The sequence below is a fragment of the Callorhinus ursinus genome, unplaced genomic scaffold (genome assembly GCF_003265705.2).
Source record: "Callorhinus ursinus isolate GAN/ISIS: 27379988/994484 unplaced genomic scaffold, GSC_fseal_2.0 scaffold25, whole genome shotgun sequence".
In the NCBI taxonomy this organism is placed as follows: domain Eukaryota; kingdom Metazoa; phylum Chordata; class Mammalia; order Carnivora; family Otariidae; genus Callorhinus; species Callorhinus ursinus.
The window spans coordinates 1,793,023-1,818,456 of record NW_027397087.1 but is presented as its reverse complement, the minus strand read 5'-3'; the positions used below and the strand labels follow the sequence as shown (position 1 = coordinate 1,818,456).

General features: G+C 40.4%; 1 protein-coding gene and 1 pseudogene across 7 annotated transcripts in view; both read right to left on the bottom strand.

Annotated features, from left to right (window-relative positions):
• FMN1 (formin 1) overlaps window positions 1-25,434 on the bottom strand; it is a 445,431-nt gene that overhangs the window by 182,788 nt on the left and 237,209 nt on the right. For all 7 annotated transcript variants that reach the window (XR_012373582.1, XR_012373583.1, XR_012373584.1 and 4 more), the window contains one exon: window positions 21,156-21,306. Coding sequence is in view for 2 of the 7 variants with exons in the window: in XM_073876758.1 (XP_073732859.1) it covers window positions 21,156-21,306 (151 nt within the window). In the remaining 5 variants the exon portion in view is untranslated. The remainder of the gene's footprint in view (window positions 1-21,155; window positions 21,307-25,434) is intronic.
• On the bottom strand, window positions 6,441-6,612 carry LOC112833486 (small nucleolar RNA U3; annotated as a pseudogene).

Here is a 25,434-nt window from a genome sequence, read left to right as displayed (position 1 = left end):
CTTAGGTATAATTACAGTCTGGAGGAGAATGCAATTTGTGCAGCATTCCACTGACCTACAAGCTGACCTTGTGCAGGGGCAAATTCACAGGTTGCGTTAAACCCTATTAGACATGCCTAGTTTAAGGCGAAGCCTTTCCAGACCCCCGTCGCATGCTGGATTAGGGCAGTCACACATGCGTACTATTACCTTGCCTAAGGGGCTCTCGCAATGCCCTCCAGAGAGGGTGTAAGCAGGCCAGCGTCCCACACTGCCTAATCCTGCACCTTGAGCTGGTGTATCCAAATGATTATTATTTCTTACATATGCGGATTTTTAGAAGAACCTGCCTCTTTGAATAAGAATTAAGACAGAAATGGGAAGACAGATTTGCTACACTGGAAAAAAACCACACCCTGACTACTCAGCTAGAAAAGTCTTGCCAGACAGACTGAGAAAGAACTCTTGCCAGGCCCAGTGGGATTTTTCACATCTACATAAAATCCACATATATTTCAGCTTTCTGCCTGAGCTTGGCAGACGTGGCCAGAAGTAAAAATAAAAATAAATGGTCTGAATAGACCATGAATGCTGGAAGCATACTTGGCCAAGTGAATTCGGCAGAGCTACAAAACTAAGAGAATTACAGAAGCCTTCTTCTTCCAGGGAGCCTTCCCTGTCTGAAACTCAAGATGATGAATTTCTCCACCTATACCTTCCCTGGACATCAAACACAATCAAACCTATACCAGATCAGGTAGGTACTCTGTTCTTTGGCTTAGTCCTCACATTTGAAATTTCTCATTTTCAGTCATAAGATTCCCATCTTCAGTGAAGTTGGTTTTATCACAGAACAGGCGCCCTATCTAGTTAAATACAGCCACATATGTTATTGCCAACAAACATCTCCTGGGCACTTTAGGCAAATAAAGACATGTTAAAGTTGCAGCCTTTCCTGTCTGAATCACCCTCCCTCCACCAAAAACAAATAAATGAAGGATCCACAGACATGGGCAGATACTTCCTTACGTGACAAGGATATATTTCAAATATCCATGCGTGAGTCATGTTTGACTCTGTAGAAGAAATGAGTCCGTGGTTTGCCTCTCTCAAGGAAACTGAAGATGGCGGAGAATACACAGAAAGGAGACAATCTGCCTCTCCAAAGCAAAATTCTAAAAAATCATTATTTCTATTTTTGTGCCCTCAGACTGGTGATCTTTGGCTTATGCTTCATATCAGTACTCACTGACTGCCATTATTTGACAAAACCACAGACATTAAGAGGCTGGTATAAAGCCCATGCACTACTAATAAGAAGGCAGCTTGTCTCATTGACAGGAATCCCTTGCTTTTGTAAGCCACTGGCTGCCAAAGGGATCCAGGTGCTTTCATAAGGACTGTTGCATTTACCTCGAAGGCATTCTTGTGGACTAAGTTGGTAGGCAGACAGAACCCTACGTTAGAGACATAGAAATTGATGAACCTATCCTACAGGCTACAAGCTCTGATAGTCAAGCTGAAAACCTGCTCTGGATACATCCAAATCATAAATTCGTGTGGAGTCCTGACCGGCTGGATTGGAGAGCAGCATCTTCTGTGGACGAGATATGATGTAACATGGAACCCTTAGTTTTAGTGCTCCCTTACTGAACTGTCACCCACTCGCAGCCCCTCCAGCACCAAACTGCAAATTCTTACTTTATAATCAATAGAAATCTAATTTGGAAGAAAGAGTGAGAATTTCCCAAGGGAATTCTAAGAAGTGATACAAGATAATACAAGGCCATGAAGCATAATAGCCCATGGATGCAGGCCTTATACACAAATTTAAAAAAAAAAATTCATGGGACAAAACAACGGACACAATCCCACTTCCTATTCTTGTGCCCTCCCTGCCATTTCTAGTGTGGCAGTGACTGGAGATGAGACAGGTAAGCGACTCCTCCTCCCAGCCGATGCCAAGGAGCAAGGGCCAGCTGGAGGGGACCGGCAAGACCAGAGCTGGCTGTCATCTTGCTCTCTCTCTCTCTCCTCAGGGAGAGGGAACACTTCCTTGGAAACATGCAATTGTTTCTTGGCAGGTGCCCAGGAAAATAAATGCTGACTCAGGTTCCTTGTTCCGTCTCTTGTGTTCTACCCCCCACCACTCTTTGGCATCACCGCCAGAGGAGTCGGTTGGCTGGCTCCCATGGTGCCATATTATGAAGTGTCACCTGACTTGGTACAAACAAGCTAATAGGTCAGCAATGGCCAGGTAGGCTTCTGGGTAGCGGCCTCTGTCAACTGGCCTGATGAGGCCATTAAAACAAGCTTTCCACACACAGCCTGATTATCTGTCCCGCTAAATGTTTCAAGGAAAACTAAGCTTCACTGTTCTGTCAGACTGCTAGGTCTGAATCTCTTCCATGGCCTTATTTTTGGGGACACATAAAATTGCTCAGATGAAGTTTACTTTAAGGATTTAGGCTTTTCACCAAGAAATGTGAAAAGGCGAATTGTCATCCTGTCTTGCGTCTGAGAACATATTTGGCATCCCATACCCTTACTGATGAGACAGAAAAGCCCTTTTATTGGTTTTCAGACCAGTGAATTCTGTTCAGAAAGCAAATGGAGAGAAGACCACAGCAGGTGAAGGCTGGGACTGGGACAGGGTGAGGGGCACCATGGGGTGAAGGGAGACAGGAATATGGGCAGGAGATAATTCTGGTGGTTTGGAAGTTTTTGTGTCAAAACAAAATCACATGCATTTTCCCCCTCATCAGAGATTCAGGAGAGAAAATGACCAAGAGACATCAGTGCATTCATTGCCCTGTCTTCAGGCTGGGCCAAAGTACTGTTACACAAAGGTACAGGTGAGAAATGCCATCCTATTGTCTCTGAGAGCTCAAGGCCCCTTCAGGGGTGTTGGCTGTAATGAACATGAAACAGTTCTAAGCCACTGACAGCAGACCTGGGGAGAAGCAACTAGACAGAGGGCTATGTGGCCAAAGGAAAATGAAAAAAGAAAACAGGAGACTATGAAAAGATCCAGCCTCTAGTAAAACATAAAACCGAACCAAAACAAAACACAGGCCCAACTGTCCAAGACTCTGCCTTTTAAACTTATGGTGTGCATGCTAAGCTATGGTGGTCCAAGAGTGAGACGAAAGAGGGACTCTTTTTGTGACAGATGTTAATAACATCAGGATAACCCAAGAAAATTCAATTCCATGCCTTCAGGTGGCCTCCAACCATCATGGCTCAAACCCTCCCAAGGCCAGGAACTTATTCCATATGTATAACTTGGCCTTTAACAGCTGGATGGAGAATTTATTTACTCTCTGTTTTAGGAGGGATGGGAGTACAGTGGCTCACCCCTCAAGATATACCAGAGGCATGGAGCTTTAAGTCATGTTTTATTGTTTTGTTTTAAATTTCTGTATTTATAACCCTACTTTAAAATCCCATCCCAACAAGCAATCTGCATGGCTACCAAAACAAGTAGAGGAAATGTTCCCTCTCTTCCCCTTCTCTCCCCACTGGACCTAGCACTGAGGAGAAGGATGAAAGCTTTCTTTCAGTCATTCCTAAATTGCATGGGACTGCATGGGGTGGGGATCCTACATACTTCTACAAACTGTAAGCAAAGCCTGCAGTTGCCTATAGAAAGCTGTCTATAGTATAAGGCAATTAAGAATTTGTGAGATATCCTCTAGAAGTTTAGTGTGCACGTGAATTACCAGGGACCTTGTTAAAAATATAGATTCTTATCCACTAGGAATGAGATTCAGTTTGGGATTGAACTGTATTCCTTCTACAAAAGATAGGTTGAAGTCCTCATCTCCAGTACCTCCGAATGTGACCTTATTTGGAAATGGGGTTACTGCAGGTGTAATTAACACAGATGAGGTCACACTGGAGTTGCATGGGCCCCTAATCCAATGTGGCTGGTGTCCTCATAAGAAGATGGCCATGGGAAGACACAGAGACATGGAGGGAGAATGCCAAGTGATGACAAAGGCAGAGAATGGAATTACGATGCTGCATGCCAAGGAATGCCAAAGATTGCCAGCAAGCCACCAGCAGATGGGAAGAGGTGAAGGATTCCCCGACCAGTTTCACGGGGAGGATGGCTCTTTCCAATACCTTGATTACAGACGCCTAGTCTCCAGAACTATGAGACAATAAATTTGTGTTGTTTTTAGTCACCTGGTATGTTGAGGAAGGCCCAGGAAACTAACCCAGGGCCTGAGGGTCTTATATTTCTAGTAAGCTCCCAGGTAATGCATATGCTGCTGCCCCAGGGGCCACACTCTGGAGTCAGGTGACCTCAAATGAACATATTCTGTTGTTCACTCTCATCGGCACTTAGCACAATGTCTGACATATATGCATATATGTTTATACAATCCCCAATTCCCAGATTTTTTTGGACTAACCACCTGGAAATGTGCCCCTGTCCCTCTCCGTCTCCTGAAGGTATGTGCCCAGTCAAGAATGACAAGAATGACTGCTTTCTTATATAAGGCCAAGACCAGCAACACAGATAAGCCATGCCAGCCTCTTAAGGATCCTAAATAATAAAGTTTGTAAGACCTTGGGACTCCCTGTCTTAGCAATATTCCTCATTTAATATTAAAACACTGAACCCAGCGTGGAGCACTGGGTGTTATGCACAAACAATGAATCATGGAACACTACATCAAAAACTAATGATGTAATGTATGGTGATTAACATAACAATAAAAAAGTATAAAAATAAAACACTGAACCCAGTCTCCTATATATTCTCGGTGACTCCGATAGGGCTTTTTCTCTCCAAAGTTTAGAGTGTTAGGCTTTTGAGAAGAACACGTGCTAATAATTACTCCAAGCTGGGTAGTGATGATGGACAACAGAAATCTTATTATCTTCAATGTCATGTGTCTTTGATATGATAATCACTGCGTTCAAGATATCAGAAATGATGGATGGCCTTTGATTCAGAGTGTACCACGATGCAAAATACCTGGCTTTTTTCCACTCCTGCTTGGACGGTGAAGAGCTAGTGACAGTGGGCTCTCCTAGCTTCAGGCCTTGAGCTACCAGGAGGCAAAATCTGGGGCAAAACCCAAAGAGGAACGCTCCCTTCTTTAAGGACGCCTGAGGCGACTTTAGTTTTCCCTTTTATGGACATGCTTCACCTAGAACAATGTGCAGCCATTGCTGTAATGTAGGGCTATTTACGACCCAAGTCCTTTTTATTCTGTTCACCTTCTGAGCAACAACAGGAGACGTAAGTATCACACCACTTCTAGTAGGCTCACTGAGTTCGTTCTAGAAACATGACACGAGGATTCCAGGAAATTCTAACAAGGGAGGAAAGATGAAAGAGCACTGTGTATATGTACTTTAAAACTGCTAGGAGATTCTGTCAGGGCTGATGGTATATAACCCAGCACATTTCCCCCAGTTAGTAGTTAGTCTTTAACATCCTCCTCACATTCAATGCGCACGCAGCGAGCACACGCTATATGCTATCCTTCAGGCGTCCATGTGAATGGGATAACAGAGCAATCCAAAATATTTACTATCATCCATGAAGAGTGAGCCCTTAGTCCATCCTGACTAGAGTCATCAGCGTAAGTACCCTGAGGTTCTCATATGGACGAATCACCCCCTAAGAGCACAAGTGCAAAAGGCACACGGTAGGTGATTTGCCCAGAGTCACCAGACGTCTGACTACTTGTCCTGTATGCTTTCCCTTGAAACACATCTCATTCCTGCAAGGATGTACAGGCCCCATCACCCGTGTTGCAACAAGGCAATAGCCTCTAAAATGTGAAAATCAAGACGCATTTGAGTTGTCGGGTAGCAGAGGAAAGGCCTTTCACTTCCTTTTCTCCTATAAAACCAGCCACAAATAATGGGACTGAGTTTCAAAACCAAAATCTATCTTCAGTGAAATTAGTAGACCCCCTGCAATTTCAAAACAGAAAATGTGAAGGCAGAAGTAGTTGAAAGAGTAGTAAATGCCATGGCACTATGGAAGGACAAATCTCATTGTCTGCTGGGCAAGGGAGAACCTTGGACATGTATGCATTAGAGGGATCATGTGCTTGGGAAGGCAACAGCGAGGGAGGTAGCCAAAAATAAGGGGATGATTTAAAAGTTGGTATATAGTGCAATTAGGTACCAGTGTATAATCTCACCTATATGCTCAAGAAATACAGTTTCTAGAGAAATTCAACCAGACAGACTTGGGGTTCATGGACACCAGGCAGAGCAGACAGTGGGGTGGAGGTCTTGTAGTGGAATGGAGTAATTATCAAAATTCTACATCCTTTCTTAGGCTTTCTGTTAGAATGCTAGCAGTCAAGCTGATGCATCACTCCCCAGCCCCAATCAGGTGTCTGGAGAAATCCATCTGGAAAAACAGATCAGTCTAAAAGCAAAGACAAGGGGCCCCCTGGGTGGCTCTGTTGGTTAAGTGTCTGCCTTCAGCTCAGGTCATGATCCCAGGGTCCTGGGATCGAGTCCCGAGTCGGGCTCCCTGCTCAGTGGGGACCCTGCTTCTTCCTCTCCCTTTGCCCCTCCCCCCCTCAAATAAATAAAATCATTATATAAAATAAAATAACAAACTGTAGAAATGATCCCTGAAAGTATAGTCATGGAACACTACCTCAAAAACTAATGATGTAATGTATGGTGATTAACATAACATAATAAAAAAATAAAAAATAAAATAAAATAAAAGCAAAGACAAACTCCCAACTGAAATAAATGGCTGGCCTGCAACTGTTAACCCCATGGTGAGACCCACCAATGGGCAAACCTTGTCCATTTCTACTGAGCTTCCATCCAGGTTTATCTTGCCTCAATCTTATATATGATATAGCAGCCAATGGCCACCAACTATTTGAAAAATCCTCGAACTTGAAATACAGATGTCAGAACAAAAAAAATATTAAAAAGGAACTTGGAAGATGGAACAGAAAGAAAGTAGTAAGCAAAAAAAATATGTAAAGAAACTATAATTTATGAATTTATAAATTATGAACTCAAGAAGTTAATTATATTCTTTTAAAAAAGAAGTAAAATGAGCTTTTATAAATTAAAATATAATTCTGAAATACAAAAATCTTTGTCTATCAAAATAGGAAGTCCACAGTGACTAAGACAGTGAGAACTACTAATACCTTTGGAAGCCCTCTAGCTTCCCCAAATCTTCCTCCAAAGGACCCACTCTTCTGATTTTATGTTTATTATTCCCTTGCTTTTATTTTTTTTTATAAAAATCATTTTGTCACAAATGTATGATTCCATCAACTTTGTAGGCTTTTACATTTTTGACCTCCAGACAAATGGAATCATTCATGACTTTTTTCACTTGACATCTCATTTAAAAATCATCTTTGTGAATGCATGGAGCGATAGCTAACTCCTTTTCAAAGCTGTATAGTATTCTTTTTTTAAAAAAGATTTTATTTATTTATTTGATAGAGAGAGAGATAGAGAGAGCAGGAACACAAGCAGGGGGAGTGGGAGAGGGAGAAGCAGGCTTCCCATGGAGCACGGAGCCTGATGTGGGGCTCGATCCCAGGACCCTGGGATCATGACCTGAGCTGAAGGCAGACGCTTAATGACTGAGCCACCCAGGCGCCCCAAAGCTGTACAGTATTCTGTTCAGTGACTTGACCTCAGTCCATTTGTCTACTCTAATGATAGTGTCATTTTCAGATTTTTGCTATTATAAACAAAGCTTTCACAAACATTCTCATATGAGTCTTTCTGGCACAAATGTGGCAGAAGTTTGAACAGAGGGCATACACATGTTCATATGAACTAGGTAAAGCCAAATTGCTTTCCAAGTATATGGAGCAACTGACCTCCCAGTTAGCACAATGAGAACTCCTACCATTCCATACCCTCCCGATATTTCACAGTTATACTTATTAATTTTTGCCAAGCTGGTGGGTCTAAAATGAGATCTCTGCATTTCCTAGTTCTGACTTGTTGATTATCTCTTCACGTTTATTGACCATTCATTCCATGACAAGCTTCTTCATGTGTTTTGCCTATCTTTCTAATAGAAGGTGACCAACTTATTATTGATCAGTAAAAATTCTGTATGTATCTTGGAGAGGAATTCTTCTTCAGTTATATATGTTATGAATGTCTTCCCCAAGCTTGTGGCTTATCTTTTCATACTCTTTGTGCTATCTTTTGATGAACTAGAGTTTTTTATTTTAATGTACATTGTTTCTTATTTGATTTATACTTTTTGTGTCTTTTCCATGTAAGGTTAAAACATAGGCTCCTATATTCTTTTTAAAAAACTATTAACTTTTCCCTTTCATGTACTTGATACATCTGGAATGGATTTTTATTCATGATACGAGGGAGGGATCTTTTTTCTTTCCTTTGGGCCATATATATATATATACATATATATTCAATTTTTAAAATATTTTTAAGAGTCAATTTTGCCCACTGATCTGAGATACCATATTTATCATCTATTAGTTTGCATATAATACATTGATCTTGCTGCTGAACCCTCAACTCTTTCTATTAATCTTTGTTTTGTTGTTTTCTGTGCCAGTTAGTACCATACCATACTTATCTTACTTTATTTTTCTTGACATGAGGTAGAATACGTATCCTCCTGATTTTTCTTTTTCAGATTTTTTTTTCTGAACTTTGTTATTCCTTTGCTTAAAAAAATAGTTTTGCCACAGATATGTGATTCCATAAAATTCCTTGGATTTTCATGTGTTTAACTTCAGATCAATGGAATCATTTTTTTTGTGTGGGGGACTTTTTTTACTAACCATCACATTTAAGGTTGTTTCTGTAAGGTTATTTTTGAACCTCTGCTCTTCCGTACAAATTTTTAGAATAAGTTTGTCAAATTCCAAATAATCCTATTTAGATTTTGATCAGAATTACTATGAAACTAGAAATCAACCTGGGGTTAACTGACATCTTTATAATACTGGTTTTCCTATTCATAAACAGAATAGCTCTCCTTTTATTTAGGTCTGCTTTAATGCTTTCAATACAGTAATTTTTATCTATTGCTGGATTTAATTAGCTAATCCTCTGTTTAGGATCTTCACATCTATATTAGAGAAACTAGACTGTAATGTTTCTGTACTTCCTGCCCTTGTCTGATGGTGCTATCAAGACTATATACCAGCTCTGAGTGTAACATCATTTTCTAGTCTCTAAAGCATTTTGGGTAAGAAGGAAATATTTGGTGTAATAAAACCATCTGGTACTTTGTGGGAAGATTTTAAACCACTGATCGAATTTCCTTAATAGTTATAGGCATTCAGGTGTTCTGTTTCTTCTGAGCTCAGATTTGGTAATTCATATTTTTCTAGGAAGTTGTTTATTTCGTGTTTTTTATTTCATGTTCTTTAATTGGCAAAAGTTTACTCATGGTATTCTCATTTATCTTGTACATTGCTATTGCATCTTGCAATTATAGTCACTTTTACCTTCCTAATATTTTTATATATGTTTCTTTTGCTCAATCCTGCCAAAAGTGTGTGAATTTTATTGTTTTCAAAGAACAAACTTTTAACTTTATTGATCTTTTGTACTGTGTTTTAAAATTTCTTTTAAATTCCCATTCTCATCTTTTAAACTGTATTTGGTTGAATCAAATGAAACTGTAAATATTTGATCACATTTGACCTAAAAACCTAACATTTTTTCTAATTTCTTTGTTTTTTTGTTTTTCGGGTTTTTTTAGCTATTAATTTTGGAAGCTAGCTTTTTTTTTGACCTTTTTTTCCCCTAATATAAACATTCATAACCATAAAGTTAGTTACATCCTAGGAGTCTTGATAAACAATATTTTTATTTTTTGAGTTAAAAGTGTTTTCTGCTTACTGTCCATCACTCAGTAAGCAGAAATGAGCACTGGGTATTATATAAGACTGATGAATCACTGACCTCTACCTCTGAAACCAGTATTACATTATATGTTAATTAATTGAATTTAAATTAAAAAAAGTTTTCTCTGAGTCCCATTATAACTTCTTTCTTACTCTATGAGTTATTTACAGTATGAATATAAATTTTAAAAGGCAAGGAGGTTTTTGTTATTGACATATTTATCTTTCTGTTTTTATACATAATTTCAGTTTGATTAGAGAATGTGGTCTGTATGAAAAATTGTTTGAAATTTGTTGATATTTGCAGAATCTTTTCATTTTCTTAAGGCTTTTAATACTCAATTCTCTCTCTCTCTCTTTTTTTTTGTTTTTTTTTTGAGAGGGGAAAAAGAGAGAAGGGGCAAAAGGGGAGAGGGAGAGAGAGAATCTCAAGCAGGCTCCATGACCAGCATGGAGCCGGATGTGGGGCTCAAGTGCACAACCCCAAGATCACAACCTGAGCCGAAATCATGAGTTGGACGCTTAACTGACTGAGCCACCCAGGCGCCCCCGTAATATCGCTTAAGTCTTAAAATTATATCCATGTATGATGCTGATGAAAATTTAAATAAAGTATAATAGCTAATTCAGTCTATTTCATTAATATGGAAACCAACCTAAAATATCATACTTTGAATTCCATCATCACCCAAATCAGCCATCCTAGACATATTTATATTTATTTGTAGCTTACCATGCTCTAAAAGGATTCCAGGAGGCCACCTATGTCACTGCCAGCAGCTGACATATTTAAAATTGTATCACAAACACAGATTCCCATGAAAGCCAAACAAAAATAGTTCTAGAAAATGGAGACACATTTTTTTTACCTTTTTGTTCTATTGCACTGTTTTCTCTTGGCACACCTCAAGGACATTCATCTCTGAGCATCCAGCTTAAAAGCATTTTTTAAAAAATGACATAGTCGTGTCCCCATGGGACACGCAAAGAAAGGACAGAGTAAAAGGGACCTCCTGTAGCTCTCTGTGGGCTCAGAAGCCATGACTGAAGGAGAAACGGGGCCTCTGGTTGAGTCCAACCTTCTGTTCTCCTTGGGGGTGGCACTAGAGGATTCTCATTGTTCTTATTCCTACTCCTCATGGTAATGATGATGGTGTCAAGAGTATGGCGGCAGCAGCAAACATCTGTGCACCAGGCACCAAGCTAAACACAGAGATTATTTTAATTCTCATAGTCACCCTTTGAAGTAGGTACTATTATTACTCTCACTTTACAGATGAGGAAACCGTATGGAGGAGCCTTAGAGGGATGAAGAGCCTTGTCCCATGAACACAGTGATGAGTCAGAAAGAAACCCCTGTTGAACTACTACACTACCCCCTTCCATCCTCAGACTAGTTGTGACTCTCGGTGCACTGGGTGTACTGGAGGAAATAGTTGCTCGGAGGCCTGCAGCTCAGGCCTCTATGATAGCCTTGCCCCTGGCTTCTTGGTGGCTCTGGGACAAACCCCAAGATCTCAGCTGAGAGGACTCGCAGACCAGTGCAGGGAGTCTGTACCTATCTCCTTCCACATATACCTTCAGCCTCAGAGGCTTACCCCTTCCTTTGGTGGCAAATGAATGGCTGTGTCCCACAGGGCTGAGTTGTCTGGATATCACCACACCCCAAGAGGGGACGTAATCCACAACAAAGACATTGCATGGTCCAGTTTCTCCAAGGTTTTACTAAATCAGTCTAAACATCGTATGCTTTAGACATTTTGCTGCTACATTCTGAATCACATTCTTCTCTAAGCAACCATCTCAATGTCTAATTTTTTCCATTAGTAAGATGATTATAGTACAGAGTGAACTATCTATAATGAGCCCCAGCTCAAGTAATGTGGCTTTCAGTTGGCTACATTCTAAATAAATCTTTCTTTGTTAATTAATGCACCTTATCCCAGTGTTGTAAGTAACACTGATGTTCCTAAATTGGACAGGGAAGAAGAGAACCACACCCAGAGAGGAGGATCCAAAATCCTCAAAATCAGTATGAATGCAATAACCATTTGAAAGCAAAGTTTAAAAGTTAGTTTTTGTGCTTGCTGTAAACTAAGGAAGTTGTACAAGAGTCTGCGAGAGAGTAAAAAGTGATGTGATAATTAGGTCATGAATTAACCCCTTGGTACTTGCAGCTCTAAATTATTTTTAAAGACCCCCTTCTCACCTCCTAGGATATTTTGCACATGCAAAATGCCTAATTGACTAATAAGGTACCTAGCATAAAAGCTAATTAATGAAAATGAAAACACTAAAACTCAGGTTATTTAGTAACCAGAGCCTGAAGCCAGATCCCAATTAAACCACTCTTGGGTGGAGGAAGGGATCGGAATGCCCAATAGGTTCCATCTGGCTGCTTCGGTGGGTCAATCTAGCGCCTCATGTTCTTCTCAAATAAGCCTTTCCACCCTCTCCTTTCCATTGCAATGAGGAGCTAGGACAGTCCTCTTCACACTGCACTGGGGAACTCCCAGGCTCTCCCACTCACATGTAAGGGGCTTGGCAGCTAAGGAATCCAGCTGGAAGCAAACATGATTCCCTAGCTCCTCTCAGCCCAATCCCTTTTGTCATTCATCCCACTGGAGGGGCCCCTAACCTTCCAATCTCATTTGTACCCCACCCAGGAGATCTGATAATGGTCCTGGCAAAGCTGTGGCTTTTCATAACTTCTGGCAGGGGCCTCGCTGACCCATAACATGGCTACACACATGATTTCTTCTCATACTGTCTTTGTAAATTGACCATGGCTAACCTTGCTGCCCTAATCAGATCAATCAGAATAACATTTCTTTAGCTGCTGCACGCTGGCAGCCTCCCGGGCTGAGGCGTGACTCAGAGTCAGGCTCAGATACCGAAGGCGGGTTTTGGAGTTTCCAGTGGTCTCAGGTTTCCTTTGCTTTTATCACAGTTGGTGAGCTTTGTAAGGCCCGTGTTTACAGCCATGCAAATTAGCCTCAGCTGGAGAGAAATCAGGTCAGGCCTAACTGAAATCAAGCTCTGGGCCAAAAGGTATTTTATCAAAAATTGGAAGTGTGGCCATAGTAGTGGGGTCAAGCCAGACTGTAGAAACACGTGGACAGCTTTGTCTGCTGTAACCTGAACTCTTAGCTGGCCTCTGGACCCTGGAAACTCTGAAAGACGGAGGAGGAGAGGATGGTGAAGGGCCACACCGGCTGATGGGGGCTGGCCAGTCTGACCAAAGGCTGATGCTGCCAAATGCATTTTTTGTTAAGTAGAGACAAGTATGAGAAGGGAAACATGGCATCTTTGAAGGAAGAAAACTGTGCTGTGAGGCTGGTTTGCGTTATATACCACGTTCCTCACTGACCAAGCAAGGTCCGATTTTGCAGTTTCTTTCTACTCACACACTTGTCTATACTCAGTTTGTAAAATGTGTGTGTGAAGGTGTTCACACAGATATGATCTGATATTCTGCATCTGGAAAGCATCTTTAAACACATCCACTTCGGATGCCATGACAGTTACAGAAACTAAGGCCGGAGATGTTACGTGCCTGGACACACCGTAACTGCTAACTACTCGCCTTGAAGACAAGATCTCTGGCGCCTCTTCGTTGTGGTCTTCCCCCATCATATTCCCCGTCTGTCCGTACCCCAGTACATAAAAAAAAAACTTGGTTTCTTTTAAGAGAATTCTCCAGTCCATTTGTGTCTCTTAAGATTGGGGTTATCGACAATTATCCCCTGAGCTCCCACATATCTACGACTCTTACAACATGGTGTGATGGTATCAAGCAGCTCAATCTATCAGATGGTGCCTGGGGCTGAGTGTGGAGATGTTGGTTCACATCTTAAGTCCCTTGTCTACCTTCTCTCTAATAAGTAAAGCGGAAGTTGGTGGATCTTGAGTGCCCCTATTTGCAAGGTGGAAGTAATGACCGGATCGTTGTAATTCATCTAATTAAAGTTTGCGTCTTTTGACAGATGAGACCTGAGAGCCAGAGAATTTAAAGAACTTGCCCAAGATTCAATAGTTGGCTAAGGTCAGAGCCAGAAGTAGAAACCAGGTCTACTGACACCAAAGCTCGTACTTCTTTCACTAATCAATGACCAAGGAATATTCAGCCTTGAAGTGTACTTCAAGCCAGGACATGTAGTTAAACTGAGTTCAACAGACCATTTTGTCAAGTAATTAAGAGCACAAGCTCTGGGGTTGTTGTTAGCTCCATTTCCTTACCACTTCTGTGCAATGGTGGGCAAGTCATGTAACCCCTCTAGGCTGAAGATTCCTCACTTACGAAATGCGAATAATAGCAGTAACCATCTTACTGGGTTCTTGTGTCGATTAGATAAGTTAATAGATGCCGAGCACTCAACCCAAAACCACGTACTTAGCATTAACTATTATCATCGCTATTGAAATCCTTGTCATCTTCACTTGATACACATAACCTAAATGCAAGGTTCTTAAGACTTATCTCTCCACATTAATCATGTCCTTGTGCGAACCCACGACCTTTGTGCATGTTGGAGTTGTGTGCACTTTGCAAACCATTTATGAGTTCAGCTGTGAACGCATCCAGTGACCTGATTTTTGTGACTTAAATGCACATATAAGATCTTTGCCTATTCTTGTTATATCCTCACATACTTCTAGCTCAGAAGTGGAGGCCAGAGGGGTCAATGCATCTGCACCCATCCTCAAATCCCTGTCTAGCTCCAGCCCATGTCATAGTCTTAGAAAAGGGCCAGAATACAGCATAAATGAGAGGTCCAGAAAAACAGGCAAGAAATCAAAACTTTCTTCAGCCAGGCGAAAGGATACTTTTTAAAAATATAAATATTTAGAATGATTTTCTCATAGCCTATCTTGTCATATCTAATATTTTTTTTGTTTTTCAAAACAAAATCTATATTCAAATAACTCTTCATTCCCTTAAAAAAACAAACTTCCTTCCCTTTAGACATGGAAGATTTAAAAAGCTGTGTATATGTGTGTTTGCGCACACATGCAGGTCGTGGAGGTGATTCTAGGATCAGTTACATGGGGGCTAATCCTAACTTTATGCATTTTTATATTACAGTCATTCATTCTAAGCACTGGAACTATGTCAAATAGTAATTTCTATTCTACTAATACCTACAGGACTTTCTCACATGCACTTGGCTCCCAGCACTTTGTGTGGATGATGTGCTGTCATGGTCCACAATGAAGAGACTTAAGGAGACTAAGGAGGGGGCTGAGGGCCAGTTACTCTTCTGTAGTTTGCACACTTCTCCCAGCTCCAAGAAGCTGATGTAGCTTTGAGTCGGCATTCTTAGGTGCCCTCTTGTGGTTGGGGGAGGTAATGAGCATCTTAATGATTCTGCGGCTGGCTGGAAGCAGAGTCCAGATTGTTACTATTTAACAGCCAACAGAGAAATGTAGCTGAACTCCAAGAATAATATTCAGATTTAACTTTCTGAAAGAATCATTGATATCCCTACTTGACAAGCTCTAGCCACCTTTTTTTTTTTTAAATAAGCAAATAAAGTAAAAGTACAACTTAACTTTGGGGGCTACCTTATTTCCAAATAAACTTTGCAAGGCACAACTTTTGTAAATTGGTGCCTATCAGGGGGTAGAGCTCCCGTTTGCTTTTGGTCTGGCAGGTCAGGGGCCTTTAAGCTGAAGAACAGGAAAGCCCTTATCAATCCAGATATCACTTAAGGAATCTGGACATAGCACTAATGACCTCAAGGTCATATATATTGGTGCAATCAACACATGGGCAAGTTATTTCACTCATTTCTATAGATGATAACCCCTAACCTCACCACTCATTTTTCAAACACATGAGAAATACAAAGGGGTTGGCAAATCATTCCCGCTCTTGGGGGAAAAAATAATGCACATACCTTACCAAGGCAGCCCAGAAACATTATCTCTGTATACAAAAGCTGAAATTATATAAACTTGGAAGGCAACAGGTTATGAAAACCCTATAAATTTATGTTCAGGCTTCCAAACAACATTCTCCTTCTAACCTTCTCCCCTCCCCACTAAACTGAGACACCAAGTCTGGGATTTAAGAATTACAGCTGTGATCCTCGCCAAAGTGACCAAGTTACAACTGAAGGCTCTTGGCTCCAGGAAGTTTCAACAGAATAGTGTCTGCTGAAGCATCACAACCCCTCCCCAGCTTGTCCCCCCCAGTGCTCAGGGAATAGTCTTTATCTCATTAATTCTTAAGAAATATCTATTAAAAAGGCAGAGGGAGAGGAATGATTTTATGCATCTCACAGAGGAGGGAACAAGTCCAGAGATTATTTATAATTCAAAGTGAGATCTTGGCATTTCAAGAGAGGAAGAATAGTGACAGGTCATGCCAATTTTCTGCAAGTTGTAGGGTGAGTTTGGGAAGCAACTGGAAAGTTTATCAGAGCAGTCACTTCCTTGACAGGTACCAGGAGGAAGACTCTCACACGGCGAAGGCGGATTCCTAGCTCCATGTCAAGGTGCCGACCTACCTTTCCCAGGAACAAATGAAACTTAGAGATCGTATAAGTATGGGCATACTGATAGTGGAAACTCTGTTTTACAGTGCAAAAGACTATATTTACACCAGTGTAAGATGAACTACCAGATGTCTGCATGTGGCATTTAGGAAGTTGTGGAATTCTATAAATCCTGAAAAACAAGAATGCTCTAGAGATCACCATTTGCAAATAGTTTCAGCGATGGACATACTAATGTTTTAAGACTCCTTAATGACCTTGGGGATCAATGACATTCAAGAATTTCTTCATAAAACTTTATCATTAGTTCATAGACTAAAAGAATTAATACATAGTTCTAGGAAATACTTAAAAGTACTTTCATCACGGGGCGCCTGGGTGGCTCAGTCATTGAGCATCTGCCTTCGGCTCAAGGTCATGATCCCAGGGTCCTGGGATCGAGCCCCGCATCGGGCTCCCTGCTCGGCGGGAAGCCTGCGTCTCCCTCTCCCACTCCCCCTGCTTGTGTTCCCTCTCTCGCTGTATCTCTCTGTCAAATAAATAAATAAATAAATAAATAAAATCTTTAAAAAAAAAAAGTACTTTCATCACCATGATTTCATTTTATCCTCATAACAAGCCTGTAAAGGGTTGCTATTCCCCATTTTATAGAAAAGGAATCTGTGTGGGAAAGTGAAACAACGTGCTCTGAGGTTATCAGGAACCAAAAAAAAAACAAGAAGTAGGAGAGAGTACTGAGTGTTGGTGGTGCCAACAGGAGCTGATGTTTTCAGCTCCGGTTCTCAATTCAGTGACTGCTATGTCTGTAGTGGCAGAATGGTTTGGTGTCACAAATGAGGATGGCACATGCCTGAGTATGGAATACAAATCTGTCTTAGTATTACAGCTAATACTTAAAATGGTTGATAGAGTCAAAGGAAAACAGCTCTCAATCTACATATATTGTTGGAGTTACACCCAAAGCATCCTTTTTTTCAAAGATTTAGCTTCCTACTGAAAGAGTGACTCAAAAAAAAAAAAAAAACCCCAAAAACAACAAAAAAAACCCCCAAACTTGGGATACTTTTCTAATATAGGAAATATTTTGGATTTGTACAAGTGTAGCTGTATTTTGTTGGTGATTTTACTAATGACCACTCTCATTTATAAATGTCAGCTCAGTCATCCCAGTAAAATTTATGACCATCATCCATGCGGCAAATCCATGTTTAAATGAAGGGGAAATGAAGACACATTTGAGGCTCTTGTACATCCTCTCAAGTGTCTGTCGTTATTGGCGTCTTCCCAGTCACCGGTGTACAAACCCGAGAAGTCACGTCATCTTTCTAGGTCTCAGTTTCTTTTGTACCAAAATTTGCTGCACTGGAAAATTCATGTACTGAATTTGCTGACTGGTAAGGTTCCTTCCAACTCTCAGATGATAAGATATTATGGAACAGGATCCCTGCCCAAAGAATATATGTATCTGCTTACTGATAACCACTGCCAGTGACAGGAACTTCAAATGCTACTATAGAAGATGAAATAGAAACTAGTGTCCAAGTTCAGCAGGATTTTGGCGATTCTGACAGTTACTTCTGAACTAGGAATGTAGATGCCACAGAGGAATGAAGACCAGCTCCGCTTAAGAGGTACTCACATGTAGGTCTCAGCGTGCTGGCTGAACCCCCACAGCCAAGACTCATAATGCTTGATGTTTAAATCTCCAACATACCCTCCACTCCAGTCATTAGAAATGAGGCCCATCTGACCAATGTTCTTCCTGGTTGCCTTGCGTGAGAATCATTCTGCGGTTAAGCTGATGAAGTTGGCCGCCGATGCTGTAAACTCCCCCAGCTGCTCAAAACCTCTGCAATTTACCTTCACTTTCATTTTAAGAGCAACAGCAACAAAAATCTGGCTCTCGGAAGAGACATCCATCACAAAATGTGAAATGTGACTACGGGTGCGGGGGGAAAGCTCATAAGGGACAGGCTTAGATTTTTCTGGCATTGACTCAGCTTGTTTTTTTCTATAAAACTTAAAATCTCAGCTCTCACATAGGCCACAAGCTCACTGAAAACTTCCAACCAGTCACGAGACCGTAAAGCCCCGTCGATTCACAGGTTTGCCTCCACTTGAAGAGAGATGTGGAGACTACACATATTCGCGGGTTCTACAGGGCGACAGCAATCTCGCTGCTCAGAAAGATTGAAGAGTTCAAATGAAGCATATTTTTCCCCTCAGACGGGGAAACAAAATAAACATATCAAGCACTAACTGCCTTAGTGGAAATCCTCTGTTGCACAGGCAAACAATTATAAGATAAGAAATAAGAATAAACAACCAAATGCTTTGATGTTTTAAAAACAAATTCTTTGGTGTTTTAAAAATACTCATTTGCCAAAACAGAAGTAATTCATTTTATGAGTAAACAACATGTTACCAAGCATCCAGAGGGAGAAAAAAAAAGAAAGGGGTAATACCAATCTGAGAAGAAAGAGAGGACAAAAGTTTAATATGATATTGCATAAGAAAACATTCAGTGGAGTTCCTGGTTAGCCAGAAGCGGCTTCCTGGAAGAGGCAAATCGAGGCTAGCTTTGGAATACAGAAATTATTCTTTTGCTTTTCAGCCAGAAAAGGAGTCTTCTGTGTCTATAGATGGCATGTAATAAGCCAGCTGGCCCATGGAGCACACTTACTTCTGTCTCGTATGAACCTCACACTGCATGGGAATATATAGCCGTTGAAAACTTCAAATTGTTTCATGCAATATGTCCTCTTAAGAGATTTGGTCTCGGGGCACCTGGGTGGCTCAGTCGTTAAGCATCTGCCTTCAGCTCAGGTCATGATCCCGGTGTCCTGAGATCGAGCCCTGCATCGGGCTCCCTGCTCTGTGGGGAGCCTGCTTCTCCCTCTCCCGCTTACCCCTGCTTGTGTTCCCCCTCCCGCTGTGTCTCTCTCTGTCAAATAAATAAATAAAATCTAAAAAAAAAAAAAAAGAGAGAGAGAAAGATTTGGTCTGATATTTGATTATTTTTGGTGTCACATTTTTCTCATGAAAACATAATTCCCATGTGCTTGAGTGGTAAAAAAAAGAAAAAACTTTGATGATGATTTTCATTCATAATTCAAGTCAGTGGGAGAACCTGATTCGATTAACAGAAAACTGCATTCAGGCTTTTGTCATTTTTGCCCCTCTAAAGGCACAGCTGATTTCATAATCATAATGTTCCTTGAGATATGAATCAATGCATGTGAAGCCCGCTAAATAATTTAAGAATAAAGGGTTGATGATAATATCATTCAGTATAACACTTCTCAAAACATTTCCTTCACACCCTCTTAGATTCAATTTCACAGCATCCTGGTGGGTCAGGTAGACTCAGATTTTTATAGAAAAGGAAGAAATATGGCCTAGGCAATACAGACGAGCAGCCCAAGCTCACACAGCAAATCAAGAGCAGAACCATAGATGCATTATACTTTTTCCTCAGCACCATCTATGCTATTATCAAAATGCTAATGCTGAGAATTTGCAGCAGTAACATCAACAGTAACAAAATGAGAGCTGATGGCTTCAGACACTGTGCTAAGCATGATATATCAATTACCTCATTTAATAACTACTTAGAATAATAATATGAGTAGTCATTATCTCAGGTTACAGTGAGGGGATGGAGGCAAAGAGAGGAAGAACTTTGACCTAGGTCATGCAGCCTGTGCATGGCTCAGCTGCCATTCAACTTCACATCTGCCCGAAAGCTTGGGGAATCTTGAACTTGCTCTCTGATGTATGGCTGGTGGTCTCTGACTTCAAGTCCTCAAGTCTTTGCTCAGAAGTCAACTTCTCCATGAGGACTACTCTGAACACTCCACTTAAAACTGCAGCCCTGGGGCGCCTGGGTGGCTCAGTCAGTTAAGCGTCTACCTCCGGCTCGGGTTATGATCCCGAGGTCCTGGGATCGAGCCCCGCATCGGGCTCCCTGCTCGGCAGGAAGCCTGCTTCTCCCTCTCCCACTCCCCCTGCTTGTGTTCCCTCTCTCGCTGTCTCTCTCTCTGTCAAATAAATAAATAAAATCTTTAAAAACAAAACAAAACAAAAAACCCTGCAGCCCTGCCCCCACCCTGCCAAAATCCATATTCCTTACCCTGTTTTTTTGAGTGGTTTAATGTTTTGTTTCTAACGCTGATTTTTAACGTAAGTACCACAGGGTAAAGGTCTTTGGGGATTTCTCACCAACACATCCCAGGTGTCAGACTGTGTTACCCAATAAAACTTTTATAATGACTTTTTTTTTTTTAAATCTGTGCTATATGGTAGCCACTAGCCACAAAAACAAAACTGAAAAGTGGCGAATGCCACTGAAGGACTGAATTTTTAATTTATCTAATTTATCTAATTGTATTATTTAAACAGCCACATGTAGCTAACGGTTACCACACTGGACCACAAGGGCCTAAAACAAAACCCAGCATAAATATACTCCCAATAAATGTTTGTTAAATGAATGCATTTATAAATAAGTGAATGAGTAAGACATATTTTCCATATAATTACTTTCACTAATTACAAGTTAAATTTTATATTTTTTTCAATACAATTATTAGCTGAAAAAAGTCCAGATCAAATTAAGAAGCTAGTTTGAAAATTCAGATATGACTGAAAGCACAAGCACAGATTTCTTAAACTACTGACTCCCTTTTGTCATCAGGGACTTAAAACCTTCCAAAACATTTTTGGAAAACAGATAGCAAACCAGCAGCACATAATGAATTCCCATGTATGACAAAAAAATACAGTGATTACTATAGTCATTCAGTACCTTTTTGACCTTGTTCTTTTTCTCATAGGTCTCTGACAGAGGTTTTTTCTTCTGCTGAGTTGTGTCTTTGGAGAATAAATACTCAAATTCACTAGTATCCCGAATATCAGGTTCTTCTAAGGAATCCCATAAGGTTGGTGTAGCATTTTGGCTTAAAAGAGAAAATGGTAGGTTAAACATTAAAATCAAAACAGTGAAGAGAACAGAATATAATGAAATCTCTAATTCACTTTATAACTCATTTAAGATTATATTTTTAAATTTTATTTTATTAAGTTAATCACCATACATTACATCATTAGTTTTTGATGTAGTGTTCCATGATTCACTGGTTGCGTATAACACCCAGTGCTCCATTCAATACGTGCCCTCTTTAATACCCATCACCAGGCTAACCCATCCCCCCACCTGCATCCCCTCTAGAACCCTCAGTTTGTTTATATTTATATATGTATGTTTATATATATCTCCTTCTAATAAAGCTTGAAGAAAAGCTTTTCATGTTACACCTTTTATTTTAAAAGTCAAAATATACTATAGAACATCAAAGCTAACAACCCATTTCCAAAACCAAATGACCATTAGATACAATCAAAGAGAGAAAGAGAGATTTAGAGAAACCAAGTGGGACCAGAAATCCTGCGATTCACCTGATTGAGGCCAGATAAGCTGTTCCTCCCTCAGTCTATGGTGTTTCCATCATGGGTAAAAATGGGCATCATATAAATGCTGAAAAGATAACCAATTCTGAGATATTGATGGGATAATTCTTAATAAAAATTCTTAAAAAGAAAAAAATTCTTCACCTTCTACTAAGGTAAAGATTTACCCTGACTTTGGGCTTTTTCTAATACTTTTAAAAATGGTTTTTAGGATTAGCTCATGTCAACTCAGGGCAAGACCCATAATTTGTGAACAGACTGAGCTCATTTAGAAATACTTGATTTAGAACACTCCGCCCCAACAACAGTATTTAACAATGAAAACAAACCAAAAAACTTCACTGCGCCAGCCCCTGAAGAGATTTCAACTAAAGCAGCCATGGGGAGGCTGTACTTTTTGTTTCTAGGGTTGTTTTTTTTTTTATCTTCAAAAAACAGGGGCACTAGTTTTGAAACAAAGAGAAGACGTGGAAAATCAGGTATAAAAGAACTGCCTCTGAGACCAAACTTGGAAGGGTTACCATCCAGGCTTCCTTCAGTCAGAACACATTTTCCCCCAAGTGTCTACTTTCTTAAATTACTTTTAAACACTCTTAATACCCATAGAAAAAAATAATGTTTCATCTACACATTTATTATTTTTCAAATATATGTATATATTATGATCCATAATATCTGTAAGTATCTACCTTTGTTTTAATATGTATTTTTTCCGTCACTGAAAACTAAAAGAACTTTTATTATATGGGGTAGTCCACAAAATGTTTTGATGCTAAAAGGCAACTTTCATATTCAAAACAGATGGGAAGACTGACTTCTCGGATCTGTGTGTTCACATTTTGCTACAGGTCTGCCTTTCCCATGAAATATGAACATTTTGGTCTGTTCAGATTCACTTCTCTCCACTTTTTTATAATATAATATTTGAGCCATTTAAGAGTATATGTGTGACATGTATAACATATAATGAATACCTGTGAAATCATCACCCAAGATCTAGGACACTTCCAACGAAGTACATCCATCCCTGTGCTCCTGCCTCAGCTGCCCACCTCTGCCACTCACTTAACTTCCATTTGAAACACGAACACTGTTAAGTGCTTATCTCAGCTGCACTTAGGAAGGGGGATCTTGATGGCAGAAGAGAGCCAGGGAATTTTGGAGCATGCAGTCTCTTAAGGGCTGCTGGTCTGGGCCTCCTGAAGGTTCTGGGAAGCTGAGGAGAGGGTGTGTAGAGGGAGGTGGTGTGATGCATAGGGGGGTTGTTCAGACCCATCCATCCCCCACCTCCCCAGCCCCCATCCCTTCACCTGTACTGCTTGGCCCCAGCTCCAAGGACTCTGAGCTCAGGCTAGTATGAGTAGGCTGCAACTCACTCCTATTCTAGAGTAAATTGGCTTTGATAGGTTGAACACTTCATCACCATTTACTACATTGTTCTATGGGAAAAGGCGTTTCCAATAATGAATAAAAGAATTTTGGAATACTACCTCTCAGTGAGTTGGGGACAGCAGGCATTGGGTTGGGCAATAACAAGGACTCGCTCACAATAGACCATCTCCTCTGTTATAATGGTCACTTCCTCTCTGACCACTGAACATACAAATCCAGCTCACAAGAAGAGGAAGAGGAGGAAGAAGGAGGAGGAAAGAGAGACTGGAGAGGGAAGAAATGGGAGAGGGAGGAGGGAGGAAGGAGGAGAAGATACTCACTAGGAAAACGTATTTATTAGGAAGCCAAAAAAGTAGACAGATTAGGATTTCTTTTTAACTAAATGTCTCTTCCCTATTCTAGAAGTCAGAAAACAGACACTGAAGAATGCAAAATGGCAAAAGTTAAAAATCAGTTCATGTTAGTAACAAAAACAATCAGGTGGGTGAGAGGCAATACATATATAATGGAGAAAATTCGTATTTTACTCCTAGGTCCCCAGAAGACCAAGACCAAAATTTACCATGGGCACATTAGACACAGGGCTTACCCTCCTGGTTGTACAAAATACTAAAATACCATTTCCTCTCCTTTTAAAAAACACACCCTAAATAATTTTAGTTTTGTACATAAATAGATACTACACGGAAAATCTACAGCCTTTTAGTTTAAAAGAAGTACTCATGCTCTGAGGGTACAAAACCATTTTGAGGGACCCATGATAAGAGAGACTAAATGTGTGGAGCAGCGGGAAGCGGCCATATTGCAGTCTTCATGCTGGAAACTCAGTACACTCATCTACTTTTCATTTTGCTTAAAACTGAAGCCCTAAACTTATAGTGAAACTAATAAGAGCTCGAGTATGTAATTGTTTTCTTTCTCAAAATGGCCAACTACACAAGGAGTGAAAAACATAACGATTATCTCCAGCTTGACTTTGTCCCACCTTGAACAGTGGGCAAAGGGCCATATCTCCCAGCGGTACTGTTATACCACTACTATGGTCTAGGATATTGGTTGCTTATGGAGTCCTGAGGGGAATAGAGTAGAGGCAGGCTAGTGAGACACAGGTGTGGAACAGTTCCATGTGCTGTCAGAACACACTACCCCAGGGCTGACAGGTGGGATTCATCACTCTGGAATGTCTGTACATTAATTTTTGAGAACACTAATAAGGGAACACAGCTCCATATAAATATTCTGGGAAACTATTTCTTAGGAAATGTCATCTGAGTCTTGAATGGGACAAAAAGGACTATTAGTACTGCAATTAATTGTTAGGAGCTATTTCGGGATCTTCTCTCTCTCTCTCTTTTATTAACCATTCATTTGGGAAATAATAAAGCATCAGCATTTTAAAAAGCATCAAGATTTCCACACATAAACTCTTGGTCCTTATTTTTTTGGTTAGAGGAAAGGGGCCAATATGAAGCACATAATCAACTTAGTTCACCATATGCGTAGCTTGAAGGTAATCCCCACTCCTCCTATAGGGATTTCCAGTTGCTTTATAATTGTGAATTTCATGTTATTTTGCTTAATATCCTGCCTTCCACATACAAAATGTTGAAAGATTCACCACCACACAATGATTTGGGGAATAAGTTCAAAAATTTATGTTTAAAAATGTGTTCTCTATTTGCTGTTCTTTGCAAACAAATGAACTTCAAATCTAGAGATTGTCAACATCTCTCTCATTGTCCTCTTGACAGACTCTGAAATGAGGCAGAAGAAATTAAATTCAAATATGTTTGAATGGAAGTTTCTAACCAACCTATCTTGCTGCCATACAGACCCAGCTTAACAAGCTATACAAATGTTAGATGTACTCTACTGGCACTTTCTCTGAGCAACAAGGTATGAGATGTGGGGGCATTTAACAGTTAGGGGAATGAGAGTTCAAGCAGAGATTTTCTGTTTTTTGACTCCCTTCTGACCTAAAGAGCTAATGACTCAGCTATGTCTGGCTCTTCTAATAAAACCTGAAAAATTACACATACCTGTTAAGTATCCAGATCATAAGGTTGATGATCCCATCGAAAGACAAGACAGATATTCTAAAAATCTTCAGTGAACCTAAGTATAGTTCAGGCTCTATGTCAGTACGATTACTTGCTAGCTGTAGGGATGTTGGAGAAGGCTCTAACTTAGACCAGGGCTCTTCTCTAAGAAGAGTCTGTAAAATG